This window comes from Oncorhynchus clarkii, chromosome 1 (genome assembly GCF_045791955.1).
Source record: "Oncorhynchus clarkii lewisi isolate Uvic-CL-2024 chromosome 1, UVic_Ocla_1.0, whole genome shotgun sequence".
Classification (NCBI taxonomy): Eukaryota; Metazoa; Chordata; class Actinopteri; order Salmoniformes; family Salmonidae; genus Oncorhynchus; species Oncorhynchus clarkii.
In genome coordinates this window covers 66,749,992-66,763,042 of record NC_092147.1, presented here as the reverse complement: position 1 = coordinate 66,763,042, position 13,051 = coordinate 66,749,992, and the positions used below count along the sequence as shown (strand labels likewise).

The window sequence follows — 13,051 nt, the reverse complement described above, 5'->3', positions numbered from 1 at the left end:
CCATTTCTGAAACAGGAATCACATTGTTTAGATGTAAATTACAGTGGTACAACTTGTACAACAGTAGCTTTCTAAATCATGATGTAACTGAATATGATGTCACAGAAATTAAGGCAGTGTGGCAGAGTTGAGTGAGGTGAAATCCTTTGTCTCCCTGCTAAGCTCCCATCACCTGTGACTGAGAGAGGTTTGCACAGGTGCCCTCTGCACCCACTCCTCCTCATCCATTCCCACCAAACTGACACTACTGAGGGAGAGGGGCAGGCATAGGCAAGGCATACATCACTCACTATTGAGTCTGTATGTGAGCCCATGGTTTGTGCAAGTGTAGCTAGGTGAGTGTGGTGTGCGTATCGGTGTGTGTGGGCTATTTAGGTGTGATGAGGGATACCACAAATACCCTTCGTGTGACCCTCAGCCCAGCCCCTTCTCCACCACTTCTGTCCCACCAGGGGGTCTTCATTTCAGCCTCTTCCTGAGAGCGGGGTAGGTGGGTGGTGGGGTTGGGTGAGTCACTGTGTTGCGTTTGTGACGGAACCTCAGACAACAGCACTGCATCATGGGTACCAAGTAGTGTGGCCTAAAGGCTCTTCCGTCTGGGGCATCCTCTGTGTGTGTGTATGTGGGTGCTTCCTCACACGGTCAGGCATTTCATACCAAGCCACACAATAGGGGAAGGACGACATTGTAAACTATCAAATCCTCATTATCATCAGTGCAAAACCAGTGTATCTAGCCCTTTCACGCAGTGTTTCAGTCCACTGAGTTACAGATAACAAAACACTGGCCACACTACTGAACAACTTCTGTGGGGCCCCTTCCCTGGGTAGTTATGATTAATTCAACTCTGCCGTCTCTGGGGGCCACATCTCCTGCATGGTTGTGCAATGTCTGTCCGCAGCATGGCCATTCCTCTTTTCTGCTACTGTGATATTAGCTAATGGACTGCCCCACCTTGCATATGATCTAATATATGCCATTAATGGCCAGCAGGGAGGGTCTCCGGGAATTCACTGTGGAACCCCGCCAAATGCACAGACCCCAATCTCCAAATCACCCTCCCACCCAAGCACAACACAGAATAAACCCCCAAACTATCTCTCCCCACTGACCAAACAAATCCGAAGACAGAAAAGAGTCTAATTTGAACTATCTATGACTGACACACCGCCAGGTGTACGTGGGGTTTGGATATGCTTCTAGAACTTTGATATGCCAGATGTGTGTATATTTGACATCTGTCCATCAAATGAATCCTTACATTATAAGATGTGGATTTTCTAAGCTCAAACACTTCAATCCATAAAACTGATTGATCACAGGTGTTGAGGTCAAATGAATGGAAGCCTAAACACGGCGTTTCTATGTTACTGTCAGTGGCTAATATGGTTTTATCCCCTCAAAGCAAATGACAGAACCCACAGCCACTCAAAGTGTAAGGTGGAAACACCTCCCTGTGTGTTCTTCAATGGAAGACTTATCTAGGTTAGGGCTTTAGCCTGTTTGTGTGTGTCTGTGGGCCTCCAGGCCACTGGATTAGTTCTGTAACAACAGGTTATTGCATGCCCTCTAGTCCAGGATCTGTGTTGCCCCGGCAGAGGTTAATATGTTGGTATCAGTGTGGCGTATCCCCATATTTGATATTTCATGCATGGACATTCCCAACGGTCTTTCTAGCTTCAGAGTTCCAGTTATTACAGAGAATGAAGCCATTTACTGTCAAAAACATAGAATTTATTGTTTTAAATCCTAACAGCTGTCTGTGGGAGTGGGCGTTATCTGCGAGGCCGGGGGCCCTGTTTGAAGTCAAGAGAGTGCAGTGCTGTGGCGAGGGCAGCGTACAGGTGAGAGGTGTTGAAACGCAGGCAGTACACTGGGCTACTCACAGCAGAGGACAGCTGGAACATCTGTGGCAAGGACAACCACAGTCATAAATGGCACTCACCCACACACATTTGATTCCATACACACACACACGCACGCACGCACGCACACGCACACACACGCACACACCTCTAAGCAGCGGGTTTGCCGCTTATCCCACGTCCGTATGACGCCATAGTAAGAGGAGCCACTGGCAATCATGTGATTCCCATCCGTCTGGATGCAGTAGAGGGCACTGTCGTGAGGCTCCTCCCACTCCATGACACACTTCCTGTTGGGACAGGAGGAAATGACATCAGAGAATGTTCAGAAAAAGTAGACATCCGTTTAATTTGAAATACAGCATGACAGCAATACGGCATTCATTTTGTTCAACTAACGTTGATGAGCTATGGTAAAAGGACCACTGCAACACAGTGCAGAGTGTGACTGGATTTAGGAGTGTGCACTCTGAAGAATTTTAAAGAAGGCAAATGTCTGTGTGCATGTTATGAGGAAGTTACATTTTGTATGTTGGTGTGCGTTTTGTGAGGACGCTGAAACTTCCTCTGTTGTTAACGGAAAGGCGCTGGGGTGTTGGAGCGCTGGCTGGGTTTGCAGTGGGGAAGGAGGTGGTGGTAGGGGAAGTATTTTGGGGGTTCTGCCAATAGAGATCGATCATCCATTAGAGCCTCATCAATAAGTGATGCACAGGGACCGAGAGCAGACAGAAGGGCAGCGGAGATGTCTGGAGTCACTCTCACAAGTATGCACATACGCAAATACACAAGGGCGCACATACAGATAGGCTTTTACACACACACACACACACACACACACACACACACACACACACACACACACACACACACACACACACACACACACACACACACACACACACACACACACACACACACACACACACACACACACACAGTCTGTTCGTCCTCATTTTAGCAATCCAATGAGTGCGAGCTCAATTCCCTGTAATTAGCCAGGTTTCCATCCAACCAATGAATTACCTGACACATTAAAAAAAACTCACGGCAGGCCTGATGGAAACAGCTAATTTGTTGGCAAAATCTCCTAATGCCAACTCGAAACAACACGCGAGGCAATAAATACATTCTGCCACAATTGCGGTGGAAACACTGTTATGAGCAACTATTGATATAATAACCATGATGTCAAAGAAAACGTGATATATACATTGTAGCCAATAGCCACCACGTGGAAATGCATGAAGAGTTTATAGGCAGATGAAATCAGTTATGATGGACTTCACATCGTGGTTGTAAGTGTGTGACGAGCTTCATGCAAATTTCCAATAACTATCTAGGGTATTATTCGAATGCTGGTGACATGATGATCGGTGCCATGCTGGGCTAACATTATCGACCCAAAAAATCATCTTTCTCTTGTCGTATAACCTACCCTGTTGACTTTATCGGCAAACCGTTGCCTACACTAGAAAGCATACGCAAAAACTAGATTGGGAAAGTTTGCTATTTATCTCAACAGTTTTTGTGACAAAGCCACATCGGTAAAAAGAATTGCGATGGAAACACAATGAACTTCAGATTTTTATTCGCTACTTAGAAACTAAGCACAAAAGTGCTTTTAATGTGCACTACATCACCACGCACAGCTTTTTATCCGCAACAAGTCCATTTGATGGAAACACATCTGGTGGGAAAATGCACTTCTTTTATTGCGTATTTTAGAATATACACATGAAAAGCTGATCGCAAATTGGATGGAAACCTAGCTAGTGGGTACTAAAGGGTTGAGAGACACCACCAGATATAGACAAATATAGCACCGATTCAACCAGACTCAAAGGAGGGTCGCCATCACAAGTCTACTTTGCCTGTCGTGGCATGTGAGGTTAAAGACATAAAATAACATTGTGTGTGTCTGAGAGTTTGAGCTGTGTCGGTTTCTCAGAGTGTGTTTTTCTGGGACAATTTGAGACAAGAGTGCATGAGGTAGACTAGGCCAATTGGGCTGACTCCTCTTTCTCTCTTTTTCCCTCTCTCTGCCAAACCTATAGCCGACGTGGTGTGTGGTTAGTCGGACGAGGTGAGACTGCAACAGTTTGTGAACAAAACGCATACACACTGACCATTTCACCCAGAGAATGTCACAGCCACGACACAAAAACATAACTAAATAAGACAATACCACATTGCATGAGAAAACTATTTGCCATGACCCAATTACAAAAAGCCACACTATAAATACAAAGAAACAACCCCAAAAAGATGATGAAATGACCCAACACACAAAAACACAAAACTCACATATTCAACAAGACCATGAGATGATTGATCAACCTGATAAAAGACACTACGTACATCCCAACAACACTACACAACATAAAGCCATAACAAGAGACAACACCAAGACAACACTGTATTTCAGACAGAGAACAAAGTGTGTGTGTTGGGCACGTGTTTTTGTCCGCTGGTCAGTTACACTCAAGGCGTCTGCGAGACTCAAAGTCCTGCTTTCAGCGGGAACCCAAGGTCCAGACACCCTGCACCACCTCACTGTCCCAGGGAGCCTCCTGGTGGTGCTGTGTGTGTGAATTATTGATGTCTAAAGAGGGACCCCCTCCCAGCCCAACCCCCCGCTCAACTCCCCAGAGCTAACTGACAATCAGCTCTTATTTGTGTTACTTGACTGACCCACGCCACGCCACGCCACACACACACACACACACACACACACACACACACACACACACACACACACACACACACACACACACACACACACACACACACACACACACACACACACACACACACCGCACCCAAATAAAAAGGCACCCTCCCCTCTGATAGCAGGACCCTGCTTGGTTTGTAGTGGAAATGTGCAAGGGTCCGCATCATTCAGGTACCGCCCAGATTGGACTGGGTTGGAATATACTGTGCTCTTTCTTTTTGGAAGATGGGAGTGGAGGGGAATGATTGGACTGTGTTGATAGTGCTGTTATGTGTGCTGTGTTGACTCATAGCACGTGTGTGTAGATGTGTATGATGTAGCCGTGATGTTATTCTTGTTTTGGTATGGCTCAGAACGCTTCTCTGCCAATCATAATGCTTGACCGGAATCTACATTTTGACAATATATACATAAATACGAACAAAATGATTGATTGACAGCTTAATATATGGACTAACTGAATGACAGACTGACGGCTGACTGATTGACAGTGTACCTGGGGCTGAGGCGAAGGTCCCAGGAGCGGATGTAGGTGTCATAGCCACAGGTGAGCAGCTGGACAGGCGACTCATAGACTATATCCAACACACCTGCACCCCGACGGAACTCTGAACCCAGACAACACAGCAGCTCACACCTGAGAGAGAGGGAGGATGGAGAAATAGGGAGAAAGTAAGAAGAAAGATGAAGACAGAGACAGTTCAGGGGAAGTTCTGCACCTAAGATCACAGGCATGTTACACTGTATCAATACTATAAATGCCTGCTGGCTACTGACTACTTATATGTCCAATACAGGATGTCCTTAGTGCTTCAAATGAGGATGTGCAGTTTTCACTTACGCCCCTAAGCAACCATGAATAATAAATGGAGCCCCTACTCATTGATGTAAGGTATAACTCACCTTAACCCACAGTGAGATGGATAAAACACTATTTCCACCTGTCTCGGTCTTTATAGCGGTTGATCCTTGATACACCCCTAAGCTCTCTGTGTGTATCTTTATATTCCCATATACTACCATTCTCTCTCCATCTCTATATTCCCAATCCCACTGGCTCCAGACCACCCAGAGGAGATCAAAGTCAACACCTCTCTATCTGGGAGAGGGCTCTGAGACTGATTACAGGGATCCCCCCACACTACAACACCAGGATGGTGAGGTGTGTGTGTGAGAGAGAGAGAGAATGAGCGAGAGAGAGAAAGAAAGAGAATGAGAGAGAGAGAGAAGACATCGTGGTGTATGAATGCACAAAGGATGTGTAAGGAGTGTGTATGGGCAGTACCATGCTCTTGTGATCACAGTCCTCCGTTGGCTGCCCACTCGGCGGCTCTGATTCTTGGAGAATAACTTGCCCTCCGCTGGGCGGATTATTGCAGAATAACTGTCTCTTTGTTGCGGTTTAATTCCCTCCATGACCGTGACTGTGTGTTACTCGCAGACCTTTGATACCTGCGCCCTAGCAACCATTTAAAGGAGGCCACTGGCCCTGGTGACCGCACTCCCTCCCCCTTCTCGCTCGTGCCCCCACTGCTCCAAACACCAGGGGCAGACTAGTAATCCGCTAGCCTCACCCCAGGAGGCCATCTTATTGGACGAGGGCTTTCCCCACGTGGTGTCTTATTGGACGAGAGATTTCTCAGAGCTGGGGTCTAAGCCTGGCCAATGGGGAGTCCGTGATGGGGCTCTCTCTCTGGGATATGTGTCTGTGTGGGGTACCGATCCCTCATTTTCTTTTTTACTGCTAAAACCCAGAGCTTAACGCATGTTGGACAAAGAACACCTATACCACTCAAGCCACACGTGAATAATTGACTCATAACTCAAATGTGTCTTATAGACAGCCCCTACACCACTCAACCGACAAGGCAATAGGCCAATCAAGTCGTTATCTAAATACAATGTCTCACAGACAAACCCAATTGTGCTGATCGCACTCAAGGTCTTCGTGGCCCTCTAAAAATGTCAAACACCAAGGTGAGACGCTAAAAATCCAGATCCCTGAAAGCGGTCTTCACATCTGTGTCAAGAACTTAAAGCCATAATAGCACTGTGCGGTGAATGGCGAGCAGCAGAACAGCCGGGATTGTCAAATTGTTAGGTCACCACTTTTATGAGCCTCAGGAAGATTACAGGACGGAGCATAACCATATAATCTGTCAGAAGGACTGTATCTGCTAGTGCGGCTGCCGCTTGCCTTTGAGCTGCGGCTTGATTGTGTGATCTGACAATCTCATGTCTGGGTCCACACCATCACATACTTGAGTCTGGTCCAAAGCATGCCTGAGTGGGATGTTACATGGTTGAGTCTATGAAATAAACCTGACGAGTCGTTACCGTCACATACCTACCTGAGTCTGTCCGAATGTAGCCTGTCACATTCTTGAGTCTGTGAAATCACAGGGATGAGTCAATACCGTCACATGTTAGAGTCACTGTAGAATAGCTAGGACTCCATCATACACCAGAAAGTGGTGTGTATATATATATATATATATATATATATATATACAGTTGAAGTCGGAAGTTCACATACACTTAGGTTGGAGTCATGAAAACTTTTTTTCAACCACTTAACAAACTATAGTTTTGGCAAATAGGTTGGGACATCTACTTTCTGCATGACGCAAGTAATTTTCCAACAATTGTTTACAGACAGATTACAGATTATTTCACTTATAATTCACTGTATCACAATTCCAGTGGGTCAGAAGTTTACATACACTAAGTTGACTGGGCCTTTAAACAGCCTGGAAAATTCCAGAATATGATGTCATGGCTTTACAAGCTTCTTATAGGCAAATTTACATAATTTAAGTCAGTTGGAGGTGTAACCGTGGATGTATTTCAAGGCCTACCTTCAAACTCAGTGCCTTTTTGCTTGACATCATGGGAAAATTAAAAGAAATCAGCCAAGACATCAGAAAAAAAATTGTAGACCTCCACAAGTCTGGCTCATCCTTGGGAGCAATTTCCAAACGCCTGAAGGTACCACGTTCATATGTACAAACAATAGTACGCAAGTATAAACACCATGGGACCACGCAGTCGTCATACCGCTCAGGAAGGAGACGCGTTCTGTCTCCTAGAGATGAACGTACTTTGGTGCGAAAAGTGCAAATCAATCCCAGAACAACAAACAGCAAAGGACCTTGTGAACCTTGTGCTGGAGGAAACACGTACAAAAGTATCTACAGTGAGGGAAAAAAGTATTTGATCCCCTGCTGATTTTGTACGTTTACCCACTGACAAAGAAATGATCAGTCTATAATTTTAATGGTAGGTTTATTTGAACAGAATAACAAAAAAAAAATCCAGACAAACATGTCAAAAATGTTATAAATTGATTTGCATTTTAATGAGGGAAATAAGTATTTGACCCCCTCTCAGTCAGAAAGATTTCTGGCTCCCAGGTGTCTTTTATAAAGGTAACGAGCTGAGATTAGGAGCACACTCTTAAAGGGAGTGCTCCTAATCTCAGTTTGTTACCTGTATAAAAGACACCTGTCCACAGAAGCAATCAATCAATCAGATTCCAAACTCTCCACCATGGCAAAGACCAAAGAGATCTCCAAGGATGTCAGGGACAATATTGTAGACCTACACAAGGCTGGAATGGGCTACAAGACCATCGCCAAGGAGCTTGGTGAGAAGGTGACAACAGTTGGTGCAATTATTCGCAAATGAACTGTCTCCCTCGGCCTGGGGCTCCATGCAAGATCTCACCTCGTGGAGTTGCAATGATCATGAGAACGGTGAGGAATCAGCCCAGAACTACAAGGGAGGATCTTGTCAATGATCTCAAGGCAGCTGGGACCATAGTCACCAAGAAAACAATTGGTAACACACTACGCCGTGAAGGACTGAAATCCTGCAGTGCCCACTAGGTCCCCCTGCTCAAGAAAGCACATATACATGCCCGTCTAAAGTTTGCCAATGAACATCTGAATGATTCAGAGGACAACTGGGTGAAAGTGTTGTGGTCAGATGAGACCAAAATTGAGCTCTTTGACATCAACTCAACTCGCCGTGTTTGGAGGAGGTGGAATGCTGCCTATGACCCCAAGAACACCATCCCCAATGTCAAACATGGAGGTGGGGCCTCCTGGGTGGCGCAGTGGTTAAGGGCTGTACTGCAGCGCCAGCTGTGCCATCAGAGACTCTGGGTTCGCGCCCAGGCTCTGTCGTAACCGGCCGCGACCGGGGGGTCCGTGGGGCGACACACAATTGGCCTAGCGTCGTCCGGGTTAGGTAGGGCTTGGCCAGTAGGGATGTCCTTGTCTCATCGCGCATAAGCGGGCCGGGGGCAGTGCGCTCTAACCAAGGTGCACGGTGTTTCCTCCGACACATTGGTGTGGCTGGCTTCCGGGTTGGATGCGCGCTGTGTTAAGAAGCAGTGCGGCTTGGTTGGGTTGTGTGCCGGAGGATGCATGACTTTCAACCTTCATCTCTCCCGAGCCCGTACGGGAGTTGTAGCGATGAGACAAGATAGTAGCTACTAAAAACAATTGGATACCACGAAATTGGGGAGAAAAAGGGGATAAAAAAAATATTAAACATGGAGGTTATGCTTTGGGGTTGTTTTTCTGCGGAGGGACATGACAACTTCACCGCATCAAAGGGACGATGGACGGGGCCATGTGGCCTAGCCAGTCTCCAGACCTTAATCCCATAGACCATGGGTGTCAAACTCTGGCCCGTGGGCCAAATTTGGCCCGCGGGGTAATTATATTTGGCCCGCGAGACAATACCAAATTACTACTAGAGCTGGCCCGCCGGTATTATACAGCGCATTCACCACTAATACTACGAATCCCATAATGCTCTGCTGTTTTCACGCGCCAATCAGGACAGGACCCAGAAACGCTCTCTCCTCTGTGACAGTAGTCATAGCAACATAGACGCTACAACTGTCAGCGAGCTAACCCTTCCCAAAAATGGCGAAAAGGCAGAAAACAGGAGCTTTCTGGACAAGTGGGAAACAGAATATCTGTTTACATATGTAAAAGACAAACCTGTTTGTCTTGTTTGTGGAGTCAACGTGGCTGTAAGTAAGGAGTACAACATTAGACGACACTATGAAACGAAACAGGAGGAGCTATTAGGATTCAAATCAATGCATGGCACAACCACAGGAAAGGAAATCTTTGAGGAGGTTTGAGCAGGAACACAGTAGCTGATCGCAATGTGTAACTGAAATAAAGCTGCCGTGGGATAAACTTGTTGGATTAACGACAGATGGTGCGCCAGCGATGTGCGGTAAAAAGAGTGGACTGGTGGGCATGGTTCGGGAGAAGATGCGGGAAGAGAACTGTGCAGGTGAGCTAACTGTTTACCACTGCATCATACATCAGGAAGCACTGTGTGCCAAAGCCCTAAAGATGGAACATGTTATGACCACAGTAACACAGGTAGTTAACTTTATAAGAGCCAAAGGTCTAAATCACCGCCAGTTTAAATCTTTTCTGGAGGAGTGTGGTTCGGAATACGCAGACGTGCCGTATCACACAGAGGTGAGATGGCTAAGCAGAGGAAAAGTACTGAACAGATGTTTCGAGCTGCGTGAGGAAATATGTCAATTCATGGAAACCAAAGGGAAGGATACAGCAGAGCTCCGGGAGCAAAAGTTCCTGTGTGAGCTGGCCTTTCTCTGTGACATCTCGAGCCATCTCGATGCGCTGAACCTGCAGCTTCGGGGGCGGGGGCGCATCATCACAGACATGTACGCTGCAGTGAGGGCCTTCAAAACTAAACTGTGCCTGTGGGAGAATCAGATGCTGCAAGGAAACCCTTGCCATTTTCCCTGCTGCCAATCCATAAAAGTGCAGATCTCTACCGCCGTGTTCCCATGCGTACAGTTTGCTGAAAAACTCAGTGTTCTCGCCGCTGAGTTTAGCCGGCGATTTGCCGACTTCGATGCCCAGAAATGCAAGTTTGAACTGCTTAGTAATCCCTTCGCAGTTGATGTGGAAAATGCACCAACCAACATCCAAATGGAGCTGATTGAACTCCAGTGCAACGACACGCTGAAGTCAAAGTATGATGCTGTGGGCGCCGCACAGTTTCCACGGTTCATCCCTGACACAATGCCTCAGCTCCGCACCCAAGCTGCTCAGATGCTCTCCATGTTCGGCAGCACTTATCTATGCGAGCAACTTTTCTCCTCGATGAAGATGACCAAAACAACTCACAGGAGACGTCTGACTGATGAACATCTTCGCTCTATACTGAGGATTTCTTCAGCTCAGAGCTTGAGCCCAGACATTGATGAACTAGCAACCAAGAAGAGATGCCAGGTATCTGGCTTGGGCACATCAGATTAGACCAGTGTGCAATAATTAACGTTTTCTTTATGCACTTTTTCTTGCTACAAGGCATGGGCTTGAATGGTTGATTGATTTATTATCATTTTATTTGTAAAATTATTAGCCAGTGGAAAAAGTTTATTTTGGTATTTAAATCAGAAGGCTGCAAATAGAAAAGAGGCATACCATTTTTATTTAAATTTTATTTATTTAATAAATGAATGCCATTGATGTGTTTTTTCATTTGAAATTCGATTTTGCATGTCTCCACTATTAAATTATATATTGTATGGTAATAAGTGATGCTTGTTCCATATTCAATGTTAAAGCAAAACTTGTTTGGGTCCATATTAAAAGGTTAATTTGTTCAATGTTGGCCCGTGACTTTGTTCAGGTTTTACATTTTGGCCCACTGGGTATTTGAGTTTGACACCCCTGCCATAGACTATCTGTGGAGGGACCTGAAGGTTCGAGTTGCCAAATGTCAGCCTCAAAACGTTAATGACATGGAGAAGATATGCAAAAGGTGGGGGACAAAATCCCTCCTGAGATGTGTGCAAACCTGGTGGCCAACTACAAGAAACGTCTGACCTCTGTGATTGCCAACAAGGGTTTTGCCACCAAGTACTAAGTCATGTTTTGCAGAGGGGTCAAATACTTATTTCTCCTCATTAAAATGCAAATTAATTTATAACATTTTTGACATACGTTTTCCTGGATTTGTTTTGTTGTTATTATGTCTCCAACTGTTCAAATAAACCTACCATTAAAATTATAGACGGATCATTTCTTTGTCAGTGGGCAAACGTACAAAATCAGCAGGGGATAAAATACTTTTTTCCCTCACTATATATCCACAGTAAAACGAGTCCTATATCAACATAACCTGAAAGGCCACTCAGCAAGGAACAAGTCACTGGTCAAAAACCGCCATAAAAAAGCCGGACTACGGTTTGCAACTGCACATGGGGACACATGGAGAAATGTCCTCTGATCTGATGAAACAAAAAGAGAACTGCTTGGCCATACTGACCATCGTTATGTTTGGAGGAACAAGGGGGAGGCTTGCAAGCCGAAGAACACCATCCCAACCGTGAAGCACGGGGGTGGCAGCATCATGTTGTGGGGGTGCTTTGCTGCAGGAGGGACTGGTGCACTTCACAAAATAGATGGCAACATGAGGGTGCAAAATTATGTGGATATATTGAAGCAACATCTCAAGACATCAGTCAGGAAGTTAAAGCTTGATTGCAAACAGGTCTTCCAAATGGACAATGACCCCGTCATACTTCCAAAGTTGTGGCAAAATGGCTTAATGACAACAAAGTCAAGTATTAGAGTGGCCATCACAAAGCCCTCACCTCAATCCTATAGAAAATGTGTGGGCAGAACTGAAAAATCATGTGCGAGCAAGGCCTACAAACCTGACTCAGTTACACCAGCTCTGTCAGGAGGAATGGGCCAAAATTGACCCAACCTATTGTGGGAAGCTTATGGAAGGCTACCCGTAAAGTTTGACCCAAGTTAAACAATTTAAAGGCAATGCTACCAAATGCTAATTGAGTGCATGTAAACTTCTGACCCACTGGGAATGTGATGAAAGAAATAAAAGCTGAAATAAATAATTCTCTCTACTATTATTCTAACGTTTCACATTCTTAAAATAAAGTGGTGATCCTAACTGACCTAAGACAGGGATTTTTTACTAGGATTAAATGTCAGGAATTGTGAAAAACTGAGTTTAAATGTTTTTGGCTATGGTGTACGTAAACTTCCGACTTCAACTGTATATATATTTTTTAAGATGCTATTAGATCCATAAAAACAGGTCATATTTACTACAAGTTAGTTAATACTATTCTGTAGCTGATTTGATTGCATGACGAAAGGCAATATGAGGGTGTGCGCGCCGGCTAGGATGAATAGTGGCTGGTGCGTGAGAGAGAAAAAAATCTGTAGCGAAAAGTTAGGCCGAGATGCAAAAATATACTTCATTTAATCCATGTTCGAGAAAATACAAAAGGTGAAAGTGCAAAGTGCTAAATAGAAAAAGGAGCAAATGATTGCATGTCACCAAGGATGATGTCTACAATATGGACATGTGGGAGTTCAGAGATCAGTAAGGTGCACTTGGGAGATAGATCATATGG

General features: G+C 45.2%; 1 protein-coding gene across 1 annotated transcript in view; it reads right to left on the bottom strand.

Moving 5' to 3' along the window:
• Nucleotides 1-1,712: 1,712 nt before the first annotated feature.
• Nucleotides 1,713-13,051, bottom strand: part of LOC139411109 (F-box and WD repeat domain containing 4) — a 28,069-nt gene continuing 16,730 nt past the window's right edge. Inside the window, exons 7-9 of the mRNA XM_071156971.1 lie at nucleotides 5,093-5,233; nucleotides 2,014-2,155; nucleotides 1,713-1,907 (exon numbers count right to left, since the gene is read on the bottom strand). Coding sequence (XP_071013072.1) covers nucleotides 1,776-1,907; nucleotides 2,014-2,155; nucleotides 5,093-5,233 — 415 coding nt within the window. The 3' untranslated portion in view covers nucleotides 1,713-1,775. The remainder of the gene's footprint in view (nucleotides 1,908-2,013; nucleotides 2,156-5,092; nucleotides 5,234-13,051) is intronic.